Source organism: Suncus etruscus, chromosome 2 (genome assembly GCF_024139225.1).
Source record: "Suncus etruscus isolate mSunEtr1 chromosome 2, mSunEtr1.pri.cur, whole genome shotgun sequence".
Lineage (NCBI taxonomy): Eukaryota > Metazoa > Chordata > Mammalia > Eulipotyphla > Soricidae > Suncus > Suncus etruscus.
The window spans coordinates 5913128-5939327 of NC_064849.1; the positions used below are offsets into that span (position 1 = coordinate 5913128).

General features: G+C 60.1%; 7 protein-coding genes across 9 annotated transcripts; 3 read left to right on the top strand and 4 right to left on the bottom strand.

The window, feature by feature from the left end:
* Positions 1-172: 172 nt before the first annotated feature.
* MRPS34 (mitochondrial ribosomal protein S34) lies at positions 173-1179 on the bottom strand. The gene is made up of 3 exons (XM_049768099.1): positions 838-1179; positions 660-702; positions 173-564 (listed from the first exon to the last, which is right to left on the bottom strand). Exons 1-3 carry the CDS (start codon positions 1156-1158, stop codon positions 266-268), a joined length of 663 nt encoding a protein of 220 aa, XP_049624056.1. The 5' UTR covers positions 1159-1179; the 3' UTR covers positions 173-265.
* On the top strand, positions 1157-4191 carry EME2 (essential meiotic structure-specific endonuclease subunit 2). The gene is made up of 9 exons (XM_049768858.1): positions 1157-1292; positions 1357-1668; positions 1753-1889; positions 2087-2182; positions 2382-2473; positions 2585-2678; positions 2763-2878; positions 2958-3147; positions 3219-4191. Exons 1-9 carry the CDS (start codon positions 1157-1159, stop codon positions 3402-3404), a joined length of 1359 nt encoding a protein of 452 aa, XP_049624815.1. The 3' UTR covers positions 3405-4191.
* SPSB3 (splA/ryanodine receptor domain and SOCS box containing 3) lies at positions 3636-6738 on the bottom strand. Its single transcript, XM_049768088.1, has 7 exons — positions 6673-6738; positions 6012-6155; positions 5214-5391; positions 4939-5126; positions 4765-4867; positions 4567-4692; positions 3636-4298 (listed from the first exon to the last, which is right to left on the bottom strand). Exons 2-7 carry the CDS (start codon positions 6141-6143, stop codon positions 3961-3963), a joined length of 1065 nt encoding a protein of 354 aa, XP_049624045.1. The 5' UTR covers positions 6144-6155; positions 6673-6738; the 3' UTR covers positions 3636-3960.
* A 165-nt stretch (positions 6739-6903) lies between these two features.
* NUBP2 (NUBP iron-sulfur cluster assembly factor 2, cytosolic) lies at positions 6904-9495 on the top strand. Of its 2 annotated transcripts, none has more exons than XM_049768094.1 (7): positions 6904-7114; positions 7713-7831; positions 8148-8346; positions 8566-8720; positions 8798-8908; positions 8995-9064; positions 9149-9495. In XM_049768094.1, the coding sequence occupies exons 1-7, from the start codon at positions 7102-7104 to the stop codon at positions 9292-9294; spliced, it is 813 nt and encodes a 270-aa protein (XP_049624051.1). In that variant the 5' UTR covers positions 6904-7101; the 3' UTR covers positions 9295-9495. The 2 variants fall into 2 exon arrangements, with proteins under 2 accessions (XP_049624051.1, XP_049624052.1); XM_049768095.1 differs by lacking the exon at positions 6904-7114 and adding an exon at positions 7154-7281.
* Positions 9496-9901: 406 nt separating this feature from the next.
* On the bottom strand, positions 9902-12404 carry IGFALS (insulin like growth factor binding protein acid labile subunit). Of its 2 annotated transcripts, none has more exons than XM_049768085.1 (2): positions 12157-12404; positions 9902-11807 (listed from the first exon to the last, which is right to left on the bottom strand). In XM_049768085.1, the coding sequence occupies exons 1-2, from the start codon at positions 12173-12175 to the stop codon at positions 9976-9978; spliced, it is 1851 nt and encodes a 616-aa protein (XP_049624042.1). In that variant the 5' UTR covers positions 12176-12404; the 3' UTR covers positions 9902-9975. The 2 variants fall into 2 exon arrangements, with proteins under 2 accessions (XP_049624042.1, XP_049624043.1); XM_049768086.1 differs by having other exon boundaries at positions 9902-11804; positions 12157-12403.
* A 2056-nt stretch (positions 12405-14460) lies between these two features.
* Positions 14461-23966, bottom strand: HAGH (hydroxyacylglutathione hydrolase). The gene is made up of 9 exons (XM_049768092.1): positions 23854-23966; positions 22585-22751; positions 22200-22264; positions 21485-21602; positions 21293-21401; positions 20944-21047; positions 20679-20780; positions 15064-15143; positions 14461-14941 (listed from the first exon to the last, which is right to left on the bottom strand). The coding sequence occupies exons 1-9, from the start codon at positions 23942-23944 to the stop codon at positions 14842-14844; spliced, it is 936 nt and encodes a 311-aa protein (XP_049624049.1). The 5' UTR covers positions 23945-23966; the 3' UTR covers positions 14461-14841.
* Positions 23967-24246: 280 nt separating this feature from the next.
* FAHD1 (fumarylacetoacetate hydrolase domain containing 1) lies at positions 24247-25921 on the top strand. The gene has a single exon (XM_049768098.1). The coding sequence runs from the start codon at positions 24290-24292 to the stop codon at positions 24953-24955; it is 666 nt and encodes a 221-aa protein (XP_049624055.1). The 5' UTR covers positions 24247-24289; the 3' UTR covers positions 24956-25921.
* The last annotated feature ends 279 nt before the right edge of the window (positions 25922-26200 follow it).

Here is a 26200-nt window from a genome sequence, read left to right on the forward strand (position 1 = left end):
GGCGGGGCCTGCGCTTAAAGGGGCCGCGGCGGGGCGGGGCGAAGTGGGGCGCCCGTCCGCCCCATCCCGGCGCTCTCAGCCGCTGCCCCAACCCGACACGGTCGCCGGCGCGCCCGCACGCACACCCGCTCCCCGGGAACGCAGAGAAGCCACGGCCCAGATTCGTTCGTTCGGGATTTTATTACAAAGGACAAGTGCGACGGGGCGGGCCGGGCCTGCCCCCAAACAGTCCGAAGGGGAGTCGGGCCGGGCTGCCCGCGGCGGCTCAGACCGGGGTGCCCTGCGCCTTCTGGCGGCGCTCCTTGCGCTCGGGGTAGTCCCAGGGAGCCACGCGCGTGCCCTCCAGGCTCAGCGCCGGCTCCTCCGGGCTGGGGTCGCCGCCGCGGAGGCGCTCGGCCAGGATCATGGCCCGCAGCAGCGGCGGGTAGGGCACGGCGCGGGGCCCGGCGGGGCGTGCGGGCGCGGCCGCGGCCGCCACGAAGGCCGCCTCCTCGTGCTTGGGCACCAGCCGCCAGTCGTGGTACATGGCCTGCGCGATCTCGCGGGGCTCGGGCTCCGTCTCTCCTGCGGGGACAAGGAGAAGGCCAGGGGCCGGGAGTCAGTGCCTGGGGCCCGTCGCACGCGCGCCCCGGCCCGGCCCCCACGGCCGCCGGCCTCACCCTTGAAGGTCAGGACGCCCCAGGCCTGCCCGTGGTCCAAGTCCTGCAAAAGAAGCAAGGGGGCAGAGGGGGCGCCCGCTGAGCGCGCGGGGCCCACGGCCGGCAGCAGCCCCACGCGCCCAGGGCTGCCCATCGGTCAACCTCTTCGGGGACCGACTCGCAACGCCCCGGGCCCCACCTGCGCCGAGAAGTCGGGGCGCACGCGCGTCAGGCGCCAGTAGCAGGGCTCGTCGTGCTGCCACAGCCAGGACTTGCGCGTGACCAGGCGGCCCAGGCCGAAGCGCGGCAGGCGGCTGAGCAGCTGCAGCAGGCGGCTCTCGCGGCTCACGTCGGCCCAGGCCCGCGCGGGCAGGCGGCGCCCCGACAGCGGCCGCGTCATCGTCTCGCCGTCCAGGGCGTAGCGCTGCGAGTCGCGCGGCCGCTCGCGCTGCTCCCGCAGGGCCCGCACGCGACGGGCCAGCTCGGCGATGAGCCGCGGCCGCACCTTCTTGCGCGCCATGGTCCGGCCGTCCGCCCGGGACCCGCCGCGCGCGTTCGGCCGCCGGAAGTGGCCTGTGTTCCGCGCAAAAAAAGCGTCCGGGCGTTACGGAAGTGCCTGTGTCCCGCGCAAAAAGCGTCCGGGCGCCGCCGGAAGTGGCCAGTGTCTTTCTCAAAGGCGTCCGGGTGACCCCGGAAGTGGTGTGTGTCTCCCTCAAAGGCGTCCGGGTGATCCCGGAAGTGGGCTGTGCCCCGCGCAGAAAGCGTCCGGGCGCTCTCGGAGGCGCAAGGGCTGCGGAGCTGGCCGGCGCCACGGCTGGAGCCGGAAGGGCGACGGGCTCGCGCCGAGGCCGGGGCCGGGGGCGTGCCCCGACCTGGGAGATCTCGGACTCGGACAGCGATGGTGCTACGGGCGCGAGGGCTGCCCCGAGAGCCCAGGGCCCCGGGGAGGCGCGCAGGGCGGCGGCGGAGACCTTACGGCTGCTGCGGCCGGAACAGGCCCTGCGGCGCCTGACCGTGCGCGTGGATCCCGGTACGGGTCGCCCCTCGGAGCTGAGTCGCCCCCCCTGCCCCGCGGGGCGACGGACTAACTGATCTTCCTCCCTTCCCCGTGCAGCTGTTCTGGAGGCCGCCGGTGCCCACCTGCTGCTGGACGCCCTGGGCGCGCTGGGCTGCAACTGCGTCGTGGAGCCCCAGCGCCAGGCGCGCAGCCTTCGCTGGAGCCGCTCACGGCCCGAGCCGTGTCCCCAGGGCGTGAGTGTCTGTCTGAGCCTCGGGGAAGGAAGGCGATGCTGGAAACCCCTAAGCTTTCCGCCGTGGGCCACCTGCGAGCAGCCCCCATGGGCCTTGCATGGGTCATGGCCTAAAGGAGGCCCATTCGCATGTAGTGGGCAGCCCTGATGACCGGTGGGCTGAACCCCATAGCGAGGAAGGCCCCTTCCTGCCCACAGGTGCCCCCTGACGTTTGGGCAGCGGAGGAGCAGGACATGCTGCTCCTGCTGCTGGAGCCTGAGGAGTTCGTGAGGGGCGTGGCGCAGATCACCCAGGTGCTGGGGCCCCTACCACTGCGGGGATTTCGGACGAGGGGTCAGGGCTAGTGAGAGGAGCTTCCAGCAGACTGCATGTCTCTGTGGGGCTGTCAAGCCCTGGTGCCCGAGGACCGGCCTTGAAAGCGCTGAATCCCAAGCAGCTTGGGCCTATACCTGGTGCCCCCCACAGCCCTAGTACGAATCTCTTTGATTGCAGATGTATGGGCACAGCTGCCCCATGCCCTGGCTCTGCCCTGAAAGCCCTGATCGTCCCCACCTGGCTGTGATCGGGCTGGACGAGCACCTGTGGTGAGTACCATCACACTAGTCTCTCCATTCACCTGGTGGGGATAGGAGGTGCTGTGCCCAACTCAAAAGAAGGGGCAGAAGAGTTGGAAAAAGTGTCCTCCCTCTGTCCAGGTCCTGCCAGCCCAGCCGGTGGGAGACGCAGCAGCAACAGCACCCAGAGGTGGCTGCTTCCAGGCTGGCAGTTGGCTGGCCCGAGGTGGAGGAGGTGAGGCCCTGCCCCAACCTTGGTCCCATGAGGGCTCCTACTGTCCCCACCACCACCACCACTGACAGCTGCTTCTCCCCACAGGCCCTTGTCCTCCTGCAGCTCTGGGCAGGCCTGGATGTGCTGCTGGTATCCTCCTGGCAAGAGCTGGCTCAGTACGTTTGTACCCTCACCAAAGCCCTGGCCCAGCGCCTTTACAAGTAAGTTCCCTGGCAAGGGCAATGCCTTCCTGGAGGGGAGGGAGAACCCTGTCCAAGGTGCTGCCCTTCCAACCAACAGGCAGTACCGGGAGTCTCAGCCCTTTGCCTTCTGCACAACTGGGCGCTGGGCTGTGGGCGAGCGCGTAGCCAGAGATGGCTCAGGGCTACTTGGGGCCTGGCGGCGTCAGATCACACAGTTCAACCGTGTCAGCGGGGCTGTGGCCGATGCAGTGGTCAGTGCCTTTCCCTCACCCCGCCTCCTGCAGCAGGTGAGCTGGCCCCATCCCAGGGGGCAGGCAGGCAGAGACTGGGTGCTCCCCACTCACTCCAGCCCTCCTAGGCGTTTGCGGCCTGCAGCACGGAGGAAGAGCGCCTGCAGCTCCTGGCTGACCTCCCCGTGCAAGTGGACAAGGACACAGCGGAAGAGGGCATATCGACCCGCAGGGTAGGGCCTGACTTGGCCCGTCGCATCTTCCTCTTCTTTACCACTACTCAGCCCAATCTCCTGCTAGACTTGGGGTCCTGATGGCACTGAGTCCTGGCCTGACACTCAGTAGGCAGCTAGGCAGGATGGGCAATGGCCCCTAGCCATGAGACCGAGTCATGCCTGACCTGAGAGCTGAGCCAGGTGTGGGTTCAAATCCCTGCTCACATAGTGGAGCCTCACATGTAGAGAAGTAACCCATGCTGGCGGTACAGATGGGAGAAAGGGGCAGCAGGCCTTGCCCCACCCCTCCTACAGGACCACCGTGCAGGCTTTAACGTGGACACGGCGTTTATTCCGGTCACCTCAGTGGAAGGAAGAAAACAGCCGACAGCATGCAGAAGTGAAAAAACACTGGCACAGGCAGTGGCGGCAGGTGACAGCTAGAGTACAGACCTGTCCAGTGCCGAGCAGAGCTCAGCGCTCAGAGCTGTGGTGCACAGCAGTCTCACTGATACTGGAGCTGCCAGACTCAGGATCCTGGGCCTGTAGCACCTGCCAGGCGAGCCCCAACCTCGGGCAGTAGAGGACATCCAGACTGCCCAACCTCACCTGCCATTAGCACCAGGTCCTGGTCACTAGGAGACGAGGAGATGCATTAGGTCCGTCGACAGCGCTTTCGCTGGCAGTGCCTAGGTTCAGGGCTGCCGGAGCCAGCTGTGTTAGGCGGCGTGGCAGCGGGCGAGTGGCGGCCGCAACTCATGCTGAGCACCCAGCCCAGCTTGTGGTGCAGCAGCTGCTTGAGGCCAGGGGGCAAGGGCAGGCCCTCCAGCGTGTCCCGGGACGTGGGCCGCAGCTGACGCAGGCGGTAGCAGCACAGGTACTGCAGTGAGGTGGTGCTGGCGCAGGCACGGATAACCTTCATGCTGCTCTTGGCCGCCGTGGAACAGACCATGGGGAAGAACTTCCGATTCTGCAGCTTGGTGGCAGCCACTCCTGGGGGGACGGAACACTGGTTCTACAGTGCTCACCCTGCTGCCCCCCACCCCATGACAGCCAGGACAACCCTTTTTTTTTTTTTTTTTTTTTTTGGTTTTTGGGTCAGGGGTTACTCCTGGCTGTCTGCTCAGAAATAGCTCCTGGCAGGCACGGGGGACCATATGGGACACCGGGATTCGAACCAACCACCTTAGGTCCTGGATCGGCTGCTTGCAAGGCAAACGCCGCTGTGCTATCTCTCCGGGCCCAGGACAACCCTTTTTACCAATGCACTTCCTGTTCTTGAAGAAAGTCAGCGTCCCATGCCACGTGTCCAAGTGCACGCCGATGATGGAGCCCTGGCCGAACCTCGAGGAGAAGCTGGTCTTGTCGCCCCTGTGGTGGAGGAGGCCTGGGGGACAGGGGGGTGAGCACAGGCAGGAACCCCGCCCCTCAAACCCACCACACCCAAGGCTGTGCCCACCTGTATAGGAGAGGCCCCAGCTGTCCGCATCTCTGCCTAGCAGGCTGCAGAACGTGTGCTGGTAGCGGTCCAAATCTACGGCCGACGTCCCGATGCCCACCATCTGGGAACAAGGGAGTTGGGCAGAGGCAGCCTGTGGCTCCTCCCTGCACCCAGGCCCTGCCCGCCACTCACCATATCTGTGCCATACACAGGCGAGGTCATCTTGATCTCCCAGAAGTGCTGGCCCTCACCCAGCTCCTTGGTGCCCCGTACGGCCGCCGTCCCGCAGCTGTATTCCACGTGGAAGCTCACCTTGCGGTCGTCACAGCTTAGCCGTGTGGCGGAGGACTTGTTCCCCGCATCCCACACCCAGTCAAAATCTGTGGGGGCAGAGGAGGTTGCAGGCTCTGGAGCAGGGCTCTACCCCCTACCACTCACACCCACACCTCTGGTGCCCAGGCACGCACGCTCATCGTCTTCCCCGCAGCGACAATCCTTGCTCCGGTAGGCGCTGTGCAGGCCACTGCAGAAGGCAGCCTGGCTCTGGCCTTCGCACCCACAGAAAGATTCGCCTGTCACAGGCACCGCACTGGGGATGGCAGGTGGCAGGGCTGTGCACTCCGGTTCTGAGTCAGGGTCGCTGTGCTGGTGGGGAAGCAGGAATGGTCACATTCACTTGAGGCACAGCTGGCTGACCCCTAGAGCCCCTGGCCCTCAGTCGTCCCTCCAGACCAGGACCAAAGGCCCAGGAGAGAAGTGGGAGTGACCAGTCTGCTGTCAGTGCCCCCTATCCTGGGATCCCCATGTCTTCTACCTGCTTGAGGGAAGGCTGAGCCCAGACCATGAACTCAGTCAGGGTGGGGGTGTCTGCCTGCCCCACTCACTCCAGCCCACAAGCTTCCTGTTCAGGTGACTGGACATGGTTGGAGGCCGCCCTGCTGTGACCCTGCATCCCATAGTCATGAGTGGCCGGGCAGGAATGCAGGTCACTACCACCAGTGTCTTCTGGTGACATTCCGGGGGTTCTGATACCCACTTTAGGGAAGTTTTCCAGTGTGATGAAGCAGGCAGCAAGCCACTAAGGACCAGTAGTAACCCACCAAGGCCCTCCTAGAGACCCCTGGAGCCCCATTCACAGGCCTCACCAGGGTGGGCTGATCTGGGGGGGAATATTGTCCCCCACCTTCAGGCGACCTGTTCCCGGGAGTGGAGGGAAATGGGCCAAGAAGCACAGGCCAGAGCAGACATTTCCCGGCCTCACCTACCTGCCCGTCAGAGTCGCAGCCCCAGTTGGTCCCCGCAACCGCCGCGGCCGCCGCTGTCCTTCCATCCGCATCCCGGCGGGCCGCGCTCAGGACGAAGCGCCAGGCCCTGCTGCTCCGGGGCCGCCTGGCCATGGTGGACAGGACCTGCCAGAGACCAACGCAAACACATAAGGGGGTCTCCCCTACTCCCTGCCCAGCTCGCACCCCAGAGAGAGCCCCTGGCTGGCTGGCTGGCTCTGGGCTCCCAACAGCCGCTCCGCCCGCTCCTACCTGGAGCCAGGCCCCGAGCACCCGAAGCCATCGGAGGCAGAGCATCCGCAGCACCGTCCCCGCCGCCATGCCCAGCACCCAGGGCACCCCGAAGGCCAGTGGACGGCGCCCCGCCGCCCATTTCCTCCTGCTGACCCGCGGGCGTCATCCTGCTGATGCCACCGCCACGCCACCTCCGAGGCATCCCGCACGGCCCGGCCCGGCCCACCCGGGCACCCCGCGGGAGGGGAGGCGTGGCGGAGCCCCTCCGGGCGAGAGAGTGGGTGCGGACCCCGAGAACAAAGGCGCGGCCCGGCCCGCCCACCAGCCGCCCCGCCGGGTCCCGCACGGGCGGCGCCTCCGAGCCCGGCCGCCCCGACCCGCCCCGATCCGACCCCCGGCCGCCGCTCACCTGCAGCCGCTCCCCGCGCCCGGCCCGCCCCGCCTCGCCTCGACCCACTTTCCGCTCCAGCCGAGACGTAAACAATCCCCGCCCCCCGCACCGCATTGGCCCCCCGCGGCTGCGCCTGGCTTCGGGCTTCGGGCAGGTAGGGTGGGACCCCGGCGCTTTCCTCTCGCCGATTGGCTGGGGGGGACCGTCCACCCTCACTCCGCGTCCCTATTGGCTACCTCTAAAGCAGGCGCGCGCGCTCATTGGACGAGGGAGCGAGGGGGTGGGCCCGCGCGCCGGCAGACTCGGACGCGGAAGTGGGGTGTCGGAGCGTGCGTGCAGGCGCAGGACGGGCGCGGGAACGGGCCAATCGGCGGAGGGAAAGGGGGCGAGCTCGGCCGCTCATTGGCCGCGAGGCACGTCACTCAAGCGCTGGACGGGCGCGGCGGGATGGCGGCGGCGGGTGAGTGAGTGAGTGTGCGTCTCCCTGGGCCCAGGCGCGGGTCTCATGCTCGGGGAGTCCCGGAAAGGCTGGGCCGGGAGTGTGTGATCGACCGGCCCAGGCCTTGCACCGGACGGTGGCGGATCGCGGCCTGCAGGGGTGTTTTCAGGCTTGCGGGGCGAATATGGGTACGTGGGGGGAACCGGCCTTATCTTAGGGGGTGCTGTTAGCATTCAAGTGACTTGGAGAGATAGCATGGAAGTAAGGCGTTTGCTTTGCATGCGGAAAGAAGGACGGGGGTTCGAATCCCGGCGTCCCATAGGGTCCCTTGAGCCTGCCGGGTGTGACCCAAAAAAAAAAACAAAAAATAAAATAAAACCTCAAGTGAGTTGGTGATGTGGCCCTGTGTGTCTCGTGCTTGCATCTGCCCGGCCTGGACCCTCCCAGCGGGGACACCCCGCAGCCATGACTTCTGGGGGAATCTGCAGGAGCAGGGCGAGGCTGCCCGGAGCTTCCCTGTGTGTCCCCCCCAACACACACACACGAGGTCTCTCCTCCAGGGACTGACTGACATGGGGGACGCCGCCAGACCCTCATCCTCACCCTCTCTCTCCACCAGAGCTCGGAGGCCTGGCTGGCAGCCCGCGCGTCATTCTCATCCTCTCGGGGAAGGGGGGCGTCGGGAAGAGCACGGTCTCCGCAGAGCTGGCGCTGGCCCTGCGCCACGCAGGCAAGAAGGTACATGGTCCCCTCCGCCTCCCCGCAGGGACTTTCATGCAGCCACACACACACCCCTTACTGCTCTCCCGCCGTAGGTGGGACTCCTGGATGTGGATCTGTGTGGCCCCAGCATCACACACACACACACACACACTCCTGGATGTGGATCTGTGTGGCCCCAGCATCACACACACACACACCCCCCTTACTGCTCTCCCGCCGTAGGTGGGACTCATCACACACACACACACACACACACACACACACACACACACACACACACACACACACACACACACACACACACACACCCCTTACTGCTCTCCCGCCGTAGGTGGGACTCCTGGATGTGGATCTGTGTGGCCCCAGCATCCCCCGCATGCTGCAAGTGCAGGGCCAGCCCGTGCACCAGTGCGATGGGGGCTGGCTGCCCGTGTACGTCGACCTTGAGCAGCGGCTCTCGCTTATGTCCGTGGGTTTCCTGCTGGAGCGCCCCGACGAGGCGGTGGTGTGGCGGGGCCCGAAGAAGAATGGTACAGGGAGCCATGGGCTGGTACACGGGGGTTGGGGAGCCCCCGGACAGGGCCAGCTTGGATCATAGGGAGTGCCCAGTACATAGACCAGTCTGCGTCTTGTGTGTGGGCTCCCTAGGAGGCCAGCCTGACCTGTTGACCCTAAGAAAAGGGGTCCCAGCTCTGCTAGAGGGAAAGACGGGCATTAGGGTCCACTCACAGACGTCCTGGGGTTCCCAGCCCTTATAAAACAGTTCGTGCGAGACGTGGCCTGGGGCCCCCTGGATTTTCTGCTCGTGGACACGCCTCCCGGGACCTCGGATGAGCACATGGCGGCCGTGGAGGCTCTGCGGCCCTACAGCCCCCTGGGGGCCCTCGTGGTCACCACACCCCAGGTACCGGGCACCCTGGGACCCTTGCCACGGCGGCTGCAACTAGGCACCCCAGCTGAGCTTCCAGTTGGTCCATCCAGGCCGTGTCGGTTGGGGACGTGCAGCGTGAACTGACCTTCTGCAAGAAGATGGGGCTGCGGGTGTTGGGGGTCGTGGAGAATATGAGTGGCTTCGTCTGCCCGCACTGCACGGTGAGAGTGAAGGCAAGGCCAGGAGGGCCGGGCACCACCACTGTGGCCCACGGAGTCCACCAGCGCCTTCTCTCTCCCTGTTCCAGGAATGCACCAATGTCTTCTCCCAGGGAGGCGGGGAGGAGCTGGCTCGGCACGCAGGGGTCCCCTTCCTGGGTGAGTAGCCTGTGCCCCCTTTCTCATTGCTCGTCTGGTCTCTGGGTGTGACTTGGCTGCTCTCACCTGGCTGTGTCTCCACAGGAGCTGTGCCCCTGGACCCTCAGCTCTCAAGGAGCCTAGAGGAAGGGGGGAATTTCCTGCAGGAGCTTCCCCAAAGCCCTGCCGTCCTGGCACTGCTCTCCATAGCCCACCAGATCTTGGACCAGATGCCTGCTGCATGCCCGTGACTAGCCAGCATGCTGAGCTCTGTTTGGGAGGCCCCCCTATCCAAGGCACTCTTAGCCATTCGCCTGTTGGTGCTTTGTGTGACTCAGATGGCTGGATGGGAGCCATGGGACAGCATGGGGGCCCGGGTGGCAGGAGGGGCCTTTCTGTGGGGCAGATAGAGCCGCACTGGAGCCCAAATTAAAAGCATCATCAGCTTGCTATGTCTCTGTTTCTACATCTTTCTTCCCTAAGCACATGGGGCCACTGCCTGCTGCTTTGGTGAGCACAAAGGTGTTTGTGGGAGTGTGAAGAAGCAGAGGACACACTGCTGAGCAGAGGAGGCCCCACGTGGGCCCCTGCCTTGGAGCTGGTTCTGGAGAGAAGCCTGTGGGCAGCAGCACCCAGAGAGGCCCTGAATAGGATCAGTCGGGATCCTTGGGGTTTGAGGGGGCCCTTGTCCCGGCACAGCGCATTTGGGGGGCAGCCCAGAGTAGCTCCAGGAGCCTGAGAACCGTTTACTAGGGGACTTGGCAGCTGTAGGACAAAAAGAGACCCCAGAGCACATAGTGTGGCGTGGAACAAACCCCCATGGGAGCAGCAAGGCCACCAAGTGCCCATAGTCACACATTTGTTAAATGACTTTAATTGGCGAACTTTGGGGTTAGTTGCCCTGCACACTCTACCTCTAGCGGGGCCCCAAGTTAGCAGGACGCAAAGTGTGCCTCGGGAAGTTCACGCAGGTCGAGCCCTGCTATGCTGGGCGGGCGGACACAGGTGATGTTGTTGTAGGTGTAGGCGGGCACCTGCGGCTGACCATCCCAGTCCCCAGCAGTGGCAGCGCGTACAGCGCGGGGCACCACACGGGGCTGCTGGAGCGCCAATTCCCACAGAGCCTTGAGTGGGCAGCTGCAGTCCCACGGGTTCCCCTGCAGCCACAGACGCTCCAGGCCTGCGGGGGGCGCAAAGGTGCCCAGCGAGTTGTTGCCAAGGCTCAGGAAACGCAGTGCGCCTGGAGGTGTCAACAGCAGCTTAGGCAGCGTCTCTAGGCGGTTGTGTGCCAGGTCCAACCAGAAGAGGCGCCGCAGGGGCCACAGCATGTCAGGTGGCAGAGTCTTCAGCTGGTTGCCAGCCAGCAGCAGGTACTGCAGCTGCTCCAGACCCTGAAAGAGGCGGCCAGGCAGCTGCTCCAGCCGGTTGTCAGTGAGGTCCAGCTCCTGCAGTGCCCGCAGCTCAGCCAGGCTCTGCACATCCAGCGCCACGATGCCATTGCCCCGGAGGAAGAGGCGGCGAAGCCCCGACAGGCCGTCGAAGGTGTGTCGGCGCACGCGGCCCAGGCAGCTGGCCTCCAGGTGTAGACTGTGCAATTGACCCAGGCCCTGGAAGGCGTGTTCTGGCAGCTGCCGCAAGCAGTTCCCCGACAGATTCATCACGGCCACATTGAGGAGGCCCAGGAAGGCACCCACCTGTACTTCCTGCAGCTGGTTGCTGTCTAGCGCCAACATCTCCAGCCGACCCAAACCCTCAAAGGCACGCGCAGGCAGCTGCCGGAGCCGGTTGTGGCTGAGTCGGAGTTCCTCCAGCAGGTGCAGATCCCGGAAAGTGCGGGCTTGCAAGCTGCCTAGGGCGTTGTGGCTGAGGCGCAGCACTCGCAGGCCCAGCAGGCCAGGAAAGGGGTCATCGGGGAGGCCAACCAGGCGATTGTGGGACAGGTCCAGCCAGCGCAGGGCCTTCATTCCAAAGAAGGCTCCCTGAGCCACAGCGGCCACCAGATTATGGTCCAGTAGCAGCTTCTGCAGCCGCGGCAGCCTAGTGAAGACATCTGCACGGATGCTGCGCAGCATATTTCCGCTGAGATGCAGCTGACGCAACGCACCCAAACCCCTGAGCAGTGTGGGCTGCAGGAAAGGCAGCTGGTTGTGAGCCAGCACCAGCTCACGCAGGCCACCCAGACCCTGGAAGGTGGCTTCGGGCAGCGCGGCCAGGCGGTTCCAGCCCAGATTCAGGTCCCAGAGGTTGGCCAGGCCCCGGAAGGCCGCAGCATCCAGCCGGCTCAGCAGGTTGTGGGCCAAGCTGAGCGAGGCCAGGCCTGGGGTGTGGTGGAAGGTGCCAGCTGTCAGGGCCCGCAGCTGGTTCCGCTCCAGGTGCAGGTGCCGCAGGGCCCGCAGCCCCTGCAGTACTGGCGGCTCCAGGCTGAGAAGCCCGCAGTCCTGCAGCCCCAGGAAGCCCAGGCCCGTCAGGTTGGCGAAGACAGCAGTCGGTAAGCTCGTCAGGTTGTTGCCATCCAGCCACAGCGCCCGGGCAGCCACGGGGATACCAGCAGGCAGCCGTGTGAGGTTGCGGGAGTTGCAGAAGATGTTGAGCCCCTCCAGGCCATCGTCCAGGCCACAGCTGCAGACTGCGTGGCAGGGCTTGTCCTCGGATTCTCCGTTGTCCCCTGGCACTCCTGGCACAGTCTCTTGCTGCCCAAGGAGGTCCTGCGCTGCTCCCAGAAGCAGCAGCAGCAGCAGCAGCAGTGGTGGGGCCGGGCTTCCTGCTGGCATGAAGGAGGGCCAGTTCCAGTGAGGGGAAACCTTCCAGGCCTCAAACCAGACACCCCACCGGTTCCAGGGAACTCTGCTCAGACCCAGAAGTTCAGACCTCCTCAGACCCAAGGAGATGCAAGATCCCAGGAAGGGGGGAACCATCGAGAGCTGCAGCAGAGCCTCAGGGTGGTGTCTGGGGATGTGCAAAGCCGCAGGTGTGGGGAGCTGGGGGTCACCGGGTGAGGAGGGCCGAGTGGGGGGGAACAAAGGGGGGAGTTGGGCAGGGGTCCCTGGACACAGAGAGGGGGACTCATTCCCAGGACCCCCAGACCTTAGGGCCACCCTGCCAAGGGGCCTCACCTTTCCTCGGGGCCATCATGTGAGTGGACGCGGCCGCTGTACAAGCACGTTTGCTGGTCTCTGGCGCCGCCTCCCGCTGGCCCTGCTGTGGGCACCCGCCCCGCTGACTATGCCCTTAACCCCCTCGTGCCTGTAGCATAGGTGACCAAGGGATCGCCCTGGGCCCCCACTGGCCTATCTCCTGGCACAGCTCCGAGAGTGTCCAGTGGAGGCAGAGGTCCCCCTTGGAGAGGCCCAGGGGGCTACGCTCAGGCCAGACTTATGGGCAGCCTGCCTGAGCTCCCACCCCCTTCCCCAATAGCCCCGCCTTGTCTCCTGTGGCCTTGGGGGCTGCTGCTGTCTGCCCTCTTTTAGGAAAGCCCAGGGACATCATGTGGGCACTGCCACCTGCTGGGGCCACTCCCCGAGCCCCCAGCCCCCTCCTCTACCCAGCCAAGCTGTCTGCAGCCCCTCCTTCCAGTGCTAATGCTGAGCCAGCACAGCTGAGCTCTTCTGAGAATTATAGATCTGAGGGAGAAAGTCCGCCCGCCGGGCCTGCAGCTGCCAACTCAGCGCTTGGCGGGGCAGGGACAGGTGAGGGTCAGCGTCCTGGCGCCAGCAGGCAGGCGGGGTACCCCCACAAGCCCAGGAGTCTGTAGCTGGACTGGCCAGCAGCTGTCATGTCTGAGATGGGGAGGCTCCAGCTGGGCACGTGGTGCAACCGGGGAGGACCTGCTGTGGGGCCCCTCCATCGGGAGCCCGCAGGGTACTGAGCACCAGGAGTGGCCCCTTCCCCGCTCAAGCCCCCTGTGCCTGGGCTTGAGCACTTTGGGGGAGCAGTTCTGACAAGGCCGAGCCCAGTGATCCATCCCAGAAGTTGGACTGGTGTGGCTGGGCAGAGGCATGGGGGGTCCCTGGGTGAGTCCTAGGACAGTCTGGGGCTCCCGGTCCCAATGAGGCCTCTGAGAGGCTCCTCTTTAGGGTTCCCTGCTCAGCCCCTGCAGCAGATGGTGAGATGTGAGAGAAGCCCCTGGGCCCTGGTGTGTCCTTTGTAGGGGAACGTTGGCCTGAGACCACAGGGTTTTGCTCACTTTGAACCCGCCCAGCTTCCTCCAGACAGCCCACCATGATTTCACATCTTCCATCACCACTACCACCATATCCTTTCCACTCCAGGAGGGGAGAATTTGGGTGCTGGACGGCCACTCCCCAGCACAAATGCCGTTGTCTGCGTTATCAGGTGTTGGGACTTGGCTTCCCAGAGTCACATCACAGGGCATTCCCCATGGGCCCCCAACACACACAGTCCAACTCACATTGCGCCTGAGGCCCGTTTGCCTGTGCCCTCAGGCTCAGTGTCGGGCCACCCCATCTGCACCCACTGCGCCCACATTTCCAACCGTGTTTGAATTCTTGGAGCCTACAGGGCCCTTCGCTGGCCACTCCCCAACTGACGAGAGCCAAAGGCACGAAGAGGCAGCATCTGACCCCTGGTACCTCCTGGTCAGGTCATGGGGGGAGCAAGGAGTACTCCCTGAGCACCGTCTGGTGTGGCCCTGAACTAAGCAGAGTGTGCAGGACTTGATTCCACACACAGGCACATCTTTTCTCAGTCTGAGCCTCGATCTTTTGTTTGAGAATCTTATTTTGAGGGCCACGCCTGGGCTTCCTCCTGGCAGGGTTCAAGGAACCATATGGGGCGCTGGGGGTACAAGCTGGTTCAGTGTACCAGGGCTCTCAAACTCGTGGCCCGCGGGCCGCAAACGGCCCTCCGACCTGCCCTAGAGGAATCTTTTTTTGTTTTTTTAGTTGTTTGGGTCACACACCCCAAAGTTAAAGGCTTACTACTGACTTTGCACTCAAGGATCACCCAGACTTTGCCTCCTGCGGCCCCCAGGTAAATTGAGTTTGAGAACCCTGCATCGAGCACCTTCCCAACTGTACTATCTTCCTTCCTCCACCCCCCTCCCCCATTGATTTTGTTTTTAGCTCACACCCTGCGGTGCTCAGGGGTTACTCCTGGCTCTGAGCTCAGAAAATGCTCCTGGCAGGCACGGTTCCATATGGCATGCAGGGAATGGAACCACCATTCCTTCTGGGTCGGCCACTTGCAAGGCAAACACCCTGCCACTGAGCTCTCTCTTTCTCCCCCCCCCCCCCCCGCCCTCCCCCAGTTGATTTTGAAGAGTTGCTTCGAGGGTGTTGCTCACATGGGGAGACTGTCCATCAGCCAGTCAGGAATTGAGGAATGGGGAGCAGCTATAGTTTACCCAGATCTGGGCTTTCATGGTCGATTATTTTCCTTTTCAGTGTACAAATATTGCATTTAGTTTTGGAGGGGTTATTTTATTTGGAGGGCCACACCCAGTAAGTACTCGGGATCATTCCTGGCGAGACTCGGGGAACCCTATGTGGTACCGGTGGTGAAACCCAGGTAGAAGTGCTTTGTCCTCTGTTCAGTGTCTCCGGCCCCAGCCTTCTGCCCCATGAACCCCCAAGTCTCTCACACCTGGAAAAGGGACTTGGAGGAGCGGCTTGCGCCCGGGACAAGAATTGGCGCAGGAAGGAGAACTCAGTGTTGAGTTAAGGTGCTTGGGAACATTGGATAGGGCGGGTGACAGGTGGGGTGGGCTTCACGGTATCACGTGGGACCCCAGAGGTTTGGTCCCAGGCTAGCGTGTCCACCCGGGGTGCAGCCCCAGGCCTTCAGTCCCGGGGCACCTTGAACTGGTCCTTCTCCCTGCGGATGGCCCTCATGGTGGTGACTGGGTCCGACTCGCCCGCGTGCTGCTGCACCGTCTTCTCCCTACGAAAGCCAAGTGCAGGCTGCAGTCCACAAGGATCCCAGGGTGCCAGGAAGGAGGTGCTGAGGGTGCTGGGGCCTCAGGGTGACAAGTGGGCGCTGCAGAGGCGGGCAGCCCTCCCTACCTCACTCGCATAAATGGGTTGTAGGTGAACTCCTCGGCGATGGTGGATGGTACCGTGGGCTCCCCGAGGTCATACTTCTCCTGCAAGAGAAACGCCGCCAGCTTGCATTGATGCTCGTGGGATGTGGTGCACTTGGTGTTCTGGAAGCCCAAATGGTCCAGAAGGTACCACACAGGCATTGAAACACAGTGCCTCCTCTGAAATTACAGTGTCTGCCGGCACCTCCAGCACCTGTGCTGGCTCCATTCAGGTGAGGAAGTTCAGGCTGCTCAGGAGGGCCAAGAAAAGCCTGCAATGGGGGGCAGCCATCACCTGAGAGCTGACCAGGACAGGCAGGCAGAAGCCGGCACTGGGCCCTGAGTGAGACTCCAGGGAACATCAAGACGGCAGTTGCTGATCCCACTGGGCTCCTGGCTCTCCCTGCATGCTGGGGTGCAGCAGGGCATGGGGAAGGCTCTGTCCTCGGGGAACACTCAGACCATCCATAACATCCCCGTCCTCCCTCAGCAGATCCCCCAGGGAGACAGTTCAGGCCGCTGAACCTCTGCCCCATGACCAAGCAGAGAACACACAGCCAGGGCGTGTGGTTGTTCGCCCGAGTGGGACTGTGATGGGGTCGCACAGCAAACATGCTGGCGGGGTAGAAGGGGGACAGGCATTGAGAGTGGGGGATGCTTGGCTGTCAGGTATGTGGCTGTTCCCCATGAAACCCTTTTAAAAATTCACAATCTGGGGAAGATGGAAAACATCAAACCATCATCCAGTGACTCACGTCAGAGATCAGACCACTTGTAAAATTGAAAGAGGAAAACAATGTCAGGATTTGTGAAGTGTGGCAAGAGCAGTATGGGACGGGGTTTCATTTAGGAAAAAACAGGTTGAAAATCAGTGACGTGAGGTTCCAGAGTAGAAGAAATGGATTTGAGAGATCAGTCACTATCATGGAAAAACTAAGATAAAGGTTTTTTGGTTTGTTTTGATTTTTAAATCAACAGAGTTGATGAGACCAAAAAAAAAAAAAGACAAATGGATAAATTATTACTATTAACTATGATGGAGGGTGATGGGAAGGAGGGTCTTATTGATCTAAAGTTCAAAGTTGAAAATAAGGGCCAAAGCAGAAGGGGTATTTGCCTTGCATATAGCCAACTCAGGTTGGATCCCTGGCATCCTATATGGTCCACCAAGCACCACCAGGAATGATTCCTGTGTGCAGAGCAAGGAGTCAGCCCTGAGCACTGTCAGGTGTGCACCTCCCAAAAGAACAAGTTGAGATAAAATTATATTCCCACAAAAATCTTGACCGTGGAACCAGAGACCAAAATTATGAGCCACAAAAGCAAATCAGCAGAAGGCAGCCATGGGGTGAGAGATGCTCCTGACAAGCGGATACTGAGCGGATGATCCCTCGGCATGTGTTTCTTAACATCTGCTTACCTTGGATCAATGTTTCTAATGGGAAAAAGGTGAGGAAACTTCACCAAGTGGCCAACAAGCACAGATATTTGGTATTAATTATTATGGAAATGCACCAGGAAACCTCACTGAATCTCTCCTGTCACTGTCATTTAGGACAGGAGAGGCTGAGGACCGGAGCACCTGCTCTGGGTGTCGAAGGCGGGTGACCCCATAAGCAGTGTGAAAACCAGCCAGTGGGACCACACTCGACTATACACTTGGCATTTGCTGCTTCTTTCTTTGGAGAAGATTAGGGATCACCCCTGGTGGTAGCTGAGGACCATGCCTGGTGCCATGTTGAGGAGCAAGCCCTGGCAATGCTCAGGGGCATCTGTGGTGCTCGGGACCAGGAGCATGAAGTGTTGTGAGGCAAACATCCCCGCTTTGTCCCCACTTTGCTATCACTCCAGTGCCTTCACACTTGTACCCCAAAGTTTCCTTACAAATATGACATTTCTGAAGCCGTGTGGCCTGTCCTTGGCATCCGCTCCAGAGATGAAGATGTGGTCACACAGAGACTTGCACACAGATGTTCACAGCAGCTTTATTCACAGAAAGCAAAAATGGGACCACACGGCAGCAGGACCAGCCACACACCACCCGGCGACAAACGGGGTGAGCAGATACTGCAGGTGCCACACGTGCAAATGACAATCACTTGGCAGTGACAGGCACCAGCACTCACTGGCGCTTCTCTTACAGAACATTCTAGAAAGCGAAATGTGAGCACCAGCAGCAAGCAAGGCGCAGGGCTAGGGTTGGGGGGAGACTGGGGCTGCCCCAGTAGTGGCCAGCTCTCAAGCAGGATTGGTGCTAAGTGGAGGCCGCTTACACATGAGAATTAACCTCAGTGAAGGTAACGGCGGAATGGGGAAAAATATGAGAGGAACGAAGAATAGTCTGGAAAGTTGGGCTGAAATGCCGATTCCTTAAAACACTCAAATTTCTCACAAAACCAACTCAGGATGATTGTAAAATCGAACGGCCCCACAGAAACGAAGGCAGTGAATGAATCCCTAACAGAAGTCTTTCCCACCAATAATTCAGTGTCCGTAGGGCTTCACTGGACAAGCCTGAGAACACCAAGGAAGGAAAGCTTCCTCAGTCACATCGCACTTCCACATCGCAGGAAAAGTTTGAGAAAACAGAGGAGCAGACACCTTTCAACTCACGTATGAGTCCAGAGTTACTTGACACTAAGCTCAAGATATTACAAGAAAGGAAAACTCCACCCCGCTGTTACTTATTTGGGGGAATGGGGATCCCTCATCCGGCAGTGCTCAGGGCTACTCCTGGTGGGGTCCGGACTATATGGGATGCTGGAGACGGAACCCAGATCATCTGTGTGCAAGGCCAGCGCTGTCCCTGCTGTGCTAATCACTCCAGTCCCCAGACCAGTATCACTTAGTCATACAATGACCGATGATATTTAACACCGGCTCATGATAAAAACTCAGAGAAAACAGGCTTCTAAGTGACAGCACATACCAGGCCTCCTGCAAAGACACCGAGACACACGATCTCCAGTCTGCGGTCCTCAAGAAGTACAGGAAGGGAAAGCAGCGGCCAAGAGAGAACAATATTATCTCTCACAAAGATTACATGGCTATGTGCCAGGGACCAACAGGAGAGCCGAAACCAGTGGAATCTACCGCAAAGCTTGCAGGGGTGAAGGGTGAGAAGCCTGCTTTGATGTATCTAACTCCTGTTTTAATTGGGCACTACTGGCCCAAAGCTAGTACCAACCCCCTTAAGGAAATTCTTATATAATACAAGACTGTCCAGTTCTTTTTCTGTTATTTTTTTTAGTGGGGGGCACATCTGATGCCTACACCTGGTGCTCAGGGGTCAGTCCTGGCTCTACCCTCTGGAATCACTCCTGGCAGAGCTCAAGGGACCGTATGGGATGCTGGGATCAAACCTAGGCAGCCACATGCAAGGCAAATGCACTCTCCACTGTACTATCACTCTGGCCCCAATAGTCCAGTTTTTCTAATGGACATGGCTCACTGTCGGGGCCACCTCAGAAGTGCTGGGGGGGGGGGCAAAGAGCACCAGGGATTAAGCTCGAGGCCTCACAAATGCATAGTGCAGTCTCTGAGCCGTTCCCTGTCCTAAGCAGACAGATGTGAAGATGCTCTTCCTGAGATAAGGTGAGGAAAGGCCAATCCTGCTGCGACCCGAAACTGAGAAAAATGTTGAGTCCGAGAGCTTCAATGGGCTGGGAGTTCGGCCCAGCAGCAGAGCACAGGAGAAAACTCATCAGGGCCCAGAGAACACTGGGAAGGGCAAGAACAGAGTGCAGGCATGGGGAGAAGAGGGCTGCACAGCTCATAGGACATTGTGGCAGTCTGACAGGGATGCCAGGGTGAGACACACGCGAGTACCCCATCATCATCACAATGTGCCTGGGGAGGGCAGCTTTGATGTAATGGTAGTTGGACTTGGAAACACCCTTTGGATAACTCCACTGTAATGACACACCTGGACACTGTAATGAACCTGGACATGTTCCCATGGATACACCCCCTGGGGCATGCCCCCGTCATGAGAGGTATAAAAAGAAAAGCTTAGACCCTTCGAAGGTGGGCCCAAGATAGTCACCAGAGCAGGCAGTGCCTGCCAGTCTGTGGAGGAGGGGGGCAGAAAGAAAGCATCAGCGAGATGCTGCCTGCTTTGTATCTCTCTCTCTCTCTCTGTCTCTGTCTCTCTCTCTCTCTTTTTTGTGGTTTTTGGGTCACACCCGGCAGTGCTCAGGGGTTATTCCTAGCTCCAGGCTCAGAAATTGCTCCTGGCAGGCATGGGGGACCATATGGGGTGCCGGGATTCAAACTGATGACCTCCTGCATGAAAGGCAAACACCTTACCTCCATGCTATCTCTCCGGCCCCTCTCTTTTTCTTTTTTTCTTTTCGTTTTTGAGCCACACCCAGCTGTGCTCAGGGGTTACTCCTGGCATGGGGGACCATGGGATGCCAGAATTCAAACTACTGTCCATCCTGGATCAGCTGCGTGCAGCTGTTGCCCTGTCTCTCTCTCTCTCTTGAACCTGGGCCTCCCCCAGCCACCACTGGCCAGTGAATCTCTCCCACCACTTGGTGGCAGCAGGCCTCAGATTCCAGGAGGAGTAAAAAAGGATACTTGGTTTCTAACTCTCTGCCAACTCTCTTTCCCTTCTCTCTCTCCCATCTATCTCTCTCCCCTCTCTCTCCCTCTCCCTCTCCCTCTCCCTCTCTCTCCCCCCCACCATGTTCACTACAAGTTGGCATCCCTGGGTGGGCAGGAGGCGGCCCCACCTGGCAGCTGGGCCCTACAGCCCCCTGGGAGCCTTGCAACACTGGGCTCTGGCAGCCTCGGGCCTCTGCATCATGCAGCCCTGGCAGCCTGGGGCCCTTGCAACCTTCCAGCCTTGCAGCAGACAAGCAGCAGGCAGACATGCAGCTTATTGTGAGTAACCTGAGAAACCTGGCAACCTTGTAGATTACTGCAGGTAACCTGTCTGTGGAAAACAGGAATTCTACAGGGCAGACAGGCTCTCGCAACCCAGCAAGGTGCCCAACTCACGGGCAGGCCCTAGAGTTCCTCTGCTCTCAATTAACTTACGTCCACTCTCAAGGGGTATCTGGGGGCTAAAGGGAAGGGAGAGGGCCACAAACGTTGATACCCTGCCAGGCTTGCCACTGGGCCCTTTCTCTCCCGTGGGAAAAATGGTCCCCTAGACCAGTTGCGGAACGCCCAGCCCAGGAGCTGTGCTCAACCACAAGCTCTGGCTCCCCAAGTGTCCTTTCAGAGGCAGCAACCAACCTGGAAGATGAGCACAAAGGGCAGCCTGAGGGGGGCCACACAGCCCGGGGTGCGGGAGAGGAGCAGAAGCCCAAACTGGCCATAAAGGCACTGGCTGACCCCAAATAGGATGAAGGGGGTGGTCCGTGTGATTTGAGACCAGTGGCCAGAGGAATGCAGGCACCATGTCCCTGACCCCTGTAGCAGCTTTCTAGAACTTTCCTGAGTCACCTCAGGGCAGTGGGTCTAGATGAAATGATGCTGCAGACTTTCATTCAAAGGCCTGGGGGTTCTGCTGCAGACTGTGGGGACCGAACGAAGTGGGCAGAGAGGCTGAGATCAGGCTGCACCGAGCACAGGCCCGAATCCACTCACCTTGGCCCACGCCAGTTTCTGCTGCACCGCAGTGTTTTGGGGCTCCACATGGTGTGCAAACTTGAGGTTGCTGATGGTGTATTCGTGGCCACAGAACACTTTCTGTGGGGAGCCAGGTATGAGTTGAGGGGCACACCCTTGGCCAGCTGAGCCCTGGGCCCAGCATGCAGGCCTAGCTGTCACCCCCAGGCTGGGACACAGGCCTCAGCAGAGCCAGTGCCCAAGTAGTGTCTCCCACCCTCCAGGGCTGCCTGGGGCTGCCTACTGTGTCCGGGGGCAGCCGGCCCAGGATCTCGAGCAGCGCCTTGTACATCTCATCAGCTGTTCCCTCGAAGAACTTCCCACAGCCAGCCACAAACAAGGTGTCGCCTGGAAAGCAGGGTGGGTGTGGGCAAGGAAGGTTGCTGAGCCCCATGTGGGCACTGAGCTTGGGGGGTGTGAAACAGGAGTGCGTCGGCACAACAGGCCTATTCCCAGGCCCTCAAATCTGCTCTGGGCACCGGAGCCACCCGCCACCATCATAGGTGCTGAGGACGGTGTTGGGGTTTGCAGCTACCCTCAAAGGCTACGGACAGTGGGAGCAGAGATGAGGCCTTGCATGGGTAACCTCTCACCTGTGAATACAGCAGGAGGCTTGGAAGTGCCAGGCTTGCTCACGAAGTAGCAGATGTGTCCTGACGTGTGGCAGGGTGTCGCCAGACACTTGACATGGAGGGACCCCACCTGTAAGGCTCAGTGAGTGTGGGATCCTGCAGGCATCCCCATCCTGGCCCGCACCCCACCCCACCCCACCCCCGGCATCTCACCTGCAGTGTGGACAGGTGTGTGGCTCTGTGGGTCAGGGCCCCAACACGCTCATCCCCGCCATACACCTTCAACCCAGGCACCAGCTTCACAAGCTTTTCGTTGCCGCCTGCGTGGTCCCTGAGGGATAAGGGGGTGCAGGGTGGCCTCTGAACCCACTTCCAGCCCTACCTTCCCACATGACCCCAGGAGCTTGCCTGGGCTATGGCCAGTGTTGGAATCCATTAGATTACACCTTATTTTACTCAAAATAAAAATCATCCTTGGTTCCTTTATATCTGTTTGTTTACAACTTGGTTTTATCCCAAAACAGAGATTGTCTTACATGTAAACTTGGGCAGGACTGGCTCAGGATAACCTGATCTATTTGTTCTTACTCTGTCCTTACTCCCAACCAGAGGCCCCCAACCCCGAGGTGGTCTCTGTACTAAATAAAAGTGACAGTTCTGGCAAGCAGCTCTCTCTCTTGATATAAGATATAAAAAGTTGCCAGACTACACATGTTTTGCCCTCAGCCTGGTTTAGATTATTTTGTGCAGCGACTCTGCTTCAGAACCCCCTCACCTTGGCTTGGAAACACGACGCATGGGGTGATTTTACACATCACTACCTGTGAGCAGTGCAGTGGACATGGGGACACAGGGTATTCAGGCACCAAGCCCCTGGGAGAATGACCTGCTGCTACCCCCAGGCGCTCTGGGCAGGGCCTAGCCTTACCAGTGGTGGTGGGTGGTGAGCACTGTGGTCAGCTTCACTCCATGCTTTTTCGCTGCTTCTATCACCTATAGCCAATATAAGACCAACAAAGGCCACAGTCACCCTGGGCCACTCTCCCTGGGCTTCAGGGTGAAGTTCCAGGAGCACTGGGCCCCAACTGCAAGGAGCTGGTAACAGTGGCCCCAGTGTCCAAAACCATCCAAAACCATCTAACTGAGTCACTGAGGTCAAGTACAACTCAAGGGACAGGAGCCACACAGGAGATGCCAAGTCGAGCCCTAGAGTGTAGAATCTCACCCCCTCATCCCCAGGTCAAAGTCCCCCCCACCGTCAGCACCAGCCCTTTGACCCACTGAAGAGCTGTGGCCAAGTCACAAGGACCCACTTTCTGCGGCTGCACTGGATCCACAGCAGCTGCTTCCTTGGTGTTTTCATCAATAATCAGGTACATGTAGTTGTCGGTCAGGGCGGGCAATAGCTCTACCCTCATGCTGTCCAGGTCCACAGTCAATGGCTCTGTGTGGTAGAAGGTGAGTCCCAGCAGGGCTGGACCTGAGTGAAGACAGTGACACCTTCGTCAGTGTCACGGAACACCCAGCCAGGGGGACAAGAGCTCTGGAAGCCTCTATCCAGGCGGGAAGCGGGCAGCTACACAAGATCCAGTGTGCTCTGAGAAGAGCCCTGGTCCTCACTCAGAGCTCGACCTGGCCCCTCTATGAGCGGCAGGGCCAGCCTGGGCAGTAGCCCACACAATACCCAGGCCTGAGTCCAGCAGTTCCCTCTCTCCAGCCAGCAGCAAAGACCTTTTCCCTGACTGCAGGAGCACTCCAGGTCACTAGTACAGCCCCATATTCTATTCAGGATCTGAAGGATGCAGCACCCTCCGATTCCATCACAACACTATCTGAAGGAGGACAGCGTGGGGTGCTGCAGGGAGGACTCCCCAAATGAAACCTCATGAGAGACAGCACCACCCCCTGGCCGGCCTTATCTCCCCTGACACCTGGGGACACACCCAGGCCTGTCCCATCCCTTGCCTTCTCCACTAGCTCGTTTCTAAACTTTGCTCCTCTTTGAGCCTCTTTGGATCTTGATTCCTCCGCAGACAGCCCATCCCTTGGGCGAACATCTGTCCCCTGCGGGATGCTCCCAGCTGTGGCCTTGGTAGAAGCAGGGAGCAGAAGCAGCTGCAATCTGGCTTCCCTCAGTGGGTGCCTGCCTCCCTACACTGGAGAGGCCTCGAAGCTCCTCCCCGGGGAGCTGTCAGACGGGACAAAGCAACTGCCCATCCCAATGGCTCGGCTGCTGCTGCCGCCGTCGGGCTGGTTGGAGGGAGTAGGACTAAGAGGAGGAAGACAAGGATGAAAATCAAAAATCAAGGTCACTGCCAGGGTCATCAGGGCCCCCAGGGCCGCACCGGAGTGTGGGGCAGGTAGCAACTGCTGTTCACGGGACTTTCTGTGTTCCAGGCTCAGGACGACCAGCGCAGCGTAGCTTAGGCTCGGCCCTTCGCCGCCCGGGACGTGCCCCGATTACCTGGCTGCTGCACACGCCCACGCCACCCGCGCTGACCGAAGTCGCCCGGCTGTGCCGTTAAAACCCTGTGTCGGCACGCGGGACGCCCGCGAGGGGCGCAACCGTCCGACCCACGTACCCGGGACGCGCCGGGCGACGGCGGTTCCCAGCGCGACGAGGCTCCCGAGGCTCAACAGCCGGCGGCCCAGCAGCCGGCAGCCCAGCACCATGGTCGAAGACAGCAGCGGGGGCGGTGACAGCGGCGACTCTGGGTGACGTCAACAAGCCGACAGCCAATCAGCGCTCGTTCGCCGCCGTTAACCAATCAGCGCTCGCATCCTAAACACGTGCTCGCTCCACGAGCCAATCGGTTCTCGCGTCCCCAAAGCCATGCCGGACCGCCGCCAGCCAATCCGACGCTTTTTTGAGCCACGCCCTCTAGCCAGCCAATCAGCGCTCGAGGCCGAGTGGGCGACGGGGCGGAAGCCGGAAGAAAACGGCAGAAGCCGGAGAAGCGGCGACCGTTTGTGCCCTCCCGGGACCCGTAGACGCGACCTGACCCAGATGCTGTCAATATGGCGGCGCCCAGGCCGCTGTCCCGCTTCTGGGAGTGGGGCAAGAACATCGTGTGCGTGGGCAGAAACTACGCGGACCATGTGCGGGAGCTGCGCAACGCGGCGCCCAGCGAGCCGCTGCTCTTCCTGAAGCCGTCCAGCGCCTACGCGCCCGAGGGCTCGCCCGTGCTCCTGCCGCCCCACACGCGCAACCTGCACCATGAGCTCGAGCTGGCCGTGGTGCTGGGCCGCAGTGGGCGCGCCGTGCCCGAGGCCGCCGCCATGGACTACGTGGCCGGCTACGCGCTGTGCCTGGACATGACCGCCCGGGACGTGCAGGACGAGTGCAAGAAGAAAGGCCTGCCCTGGACTCTGGCCAAGAGCTTCACCGGCTCCTGCCCCGTCAGCGCCTTCGTGCCCAAGGAGAAGGTCCCCGACCCCCACCGGCTGAAGCTCTGGCTCAAAGTCAACGGCCAGCTGCGGCAGGAGGGGGAGACTTCGGCCATGATCTTTTCCATCCCCTACCTCATCAGCTATGTCACCAAATTCATAGCCTTGGAGGAAGGCGATATTATCTTGACCGGGACGCCCAAGGGCGTTGGGCCCGTGAAGGAAAACGACGAGATCCAGGCCGGCATCGAAGGCCTCGTCAGCATGACGTTCAAGGTGCAAAGGACAGAGCATTGAGTGCTCGCCAAGATCGGAGCAAGTCAAGGTTATTCGCAGGAAAGCAGCGGTTTTAAGTGATTGCATTCGATTACTGTTTGTCCCTCCCTCGACTCAGAAATGATGGCCCCTCAAAGGACGATGTGAAGGGAAACAGCCTGGACAGAGATGGGAAGAGAGAGTTTTCTAGGAACAACTAGAATAAAGTATTTGCTGACACTCCTAAAGAGGTTTCTCCCAAGCAAAATGTTCGTTCGTCTCTTATTCTTCTAAAATTGTCTCCATGGAACTGGACTTCGGTAGGAAACATGCCACTTTGGGGGGACAGGGGTGCATGCTGGGGGATTAGACTGAGAGGGGACAATGACTGTGGTGGAAATTAACCTGAAAGACGTATTGCTGAAAGGTGATGAAGTGTTTTATGCAAAACCCTAGCAGTAATCAGTACTGTAAACCATAATACAGAATCTTTTTCTGTTTGGGGGGGGCTACAGCTTTCGATACTCAGGGCTTACCTTGAGTGCAGAATCTGTATTACTCCAGTATTACTCCTGGAGGTGCTTAGGGGAGCAAATGGGATGTTGGGTTCGTTCAAAGCAAGAAATATATCCAGGCCCAAGGGATAGCACAGTGGTAGAGTATTTGTCTTGCACGTGACCCACCAGGAACTGACTCGGATTCGATCCCTGGCATCCCATATGGTCCCCCGAGCCTGCCAGGAGCGATTTCTGAGCGCCAATGGATGTGCACCCACCCCCAAAGAAAAAGAAGATGCCCACTGAACTATCACTCCAGCTCCAGCAAAATCTTTTTTTTTTTTTTTTTTTTAAGTACCTCTTGCAGTGAGTAGGAGGCAGATCAGGCAGAGGGGAAAGCGTTGGTGGAGGGAAGTGGACACTGATGACAAGACTGGTGTTGAAAGATTGTGTGCTCGAAACTCAATGAATAACTTTGTAATTTCACGGTGACTAAAAAAATAAAATTAAAATAAAACTTTCTCCATGGGGACTTTTTAGTGATTCATGTAGGACTAGTAGTTCAAAATCTGCCAAGGAAGCTGTAAAGCATTTTTCAAATCAGCGCTTCCCAAGTAAGGGACGGGGTCAAGACTTGATCTTTGCCCTTTGGTCTCCTGAGCACTATTTAACAGAGTGAATTAACACCTTCCCCCCACTCCAGAAGTCCACTTTCTTTTTTTTTTTTTTTTTTTTTTTTTTTTGGTTTTTGGGCCACACCCGGTAACGCTCAGGGGTTACTCCTGGCTAT

Excerpts from the sequence above, each read along its gene's own strand:
- HAGH (XM_049768092.1), bottom strand. The coding sequence starts at position 23,944 with ATGGTGCTGGGCTGCCGGCTGCTGGGCCGCCGGCTGTTGAGCCTCGGG. Across the intron at positions 21,603-22,199 it reads CTCACCACCCACCACCACTG|GGACCACGCAGGCGGCAACG; the intron begins GTAAGGCTAGGC and ends CTTATCCCTCAG. Across the intron at positions 14,942-15,063 it reads AACCCATTTATGCGAGTGAG|GGAGAAGACGGTGCAGCAGC; the intron begins GTAGGGAGGGCT and ends TGGCTTTCGTAG.
- NUBP2 (XM_049768094.1), top strand. Across the intron at positions 7,832-8,147 it reads TGCGCCACGCAGGCAAGAAG|GTGGGACTCCTGGATGTGGA; the intron begins GTACATGGTCCC and ends CTCCCGCCGTAG. Across the intron at positions 8,909-8,994 it reads TCGTCTGCCCGCACTGCACG|GAATGCACCAATGTCTTCTC; the intron begins GTGAGAGTGAAG and ends TCCCTGTTCCAG.
- SPSB3 (XM_049768088.1), bottom strand. The coding sequence starts at position 6,143 with ATGGCCAGGCGGCCCCGGAGCAGCAGGGCCTGGCGCTTCGTCCTGAGC. Across the intron at positions 5,392-6,011 it reads GCTGCGACTCTGACGGGCAG|CACAGCGACCCTGACTCAGA; the intron begins GTAGGTGAGGCC and ends CTTCCCCACCAG. Across the intron at positions 4,299-4,566 it reads CAAGAACAGGAAGTGCATTG|GAGTGGCTGCCACCAAGCTG; the intron begins GTAAAAAGGGTT and ends CCGTCCCCCCAG.
- FAHD1 (XM_049768098.1), top strand. The coding sequence starts at position 24,290 with ATGGCGGCGCCCAGGCCGCTGTCCCGCTTCTGGGAGTGGGGCAAGAAC.
- MRPS34 (XM_049768099.1), bottom strand. The coding sequence starts at position 1,158 with ATGGCGCGCAAGAAGGTGCGGCCGCGGCTCATCGCCGAGCTGGCCCGT. Across the intron at positions 703-837 it reads GCCCCGACTTCTCGGCGCAG|GACTTGGACCACGGGCAGGC; the intron begins GTGGGGCCCGGG and ends CTTCTTTTGCAG. Across the intron at positions 565-659 it reads GGGCGTCCTGACCTTCAAGG|GAGAGACGGAGCCCGAGCCC; the intron begins GTGAGGCCGGCG and ends TTGTCCCCGCAG.
- EME2 (XM_049768858.1), top strand. The coding sequence starts at position 1,157 with ATGGTCCGGCCGTCCGCCCGGGACCCGCCGCGCGCGTTCGGCCGCCGG. Across the intron at positions 1,669-1,752 it reads GACCGTGCGCGTGGATCCCG|CTGTTCTGGAGGCCGCCGGT; the intron begins GTACGGGTCGCC and ends TTCCCCGTGCAG. Across the intron at positions 2,474-2,584 it reads GGGCTGGACGAGCACCTGTG|GTCCTGCCAGCCCAGCCGGT; the intron begins GTGAGTACCATC and ends CCCTCTGTCCAG.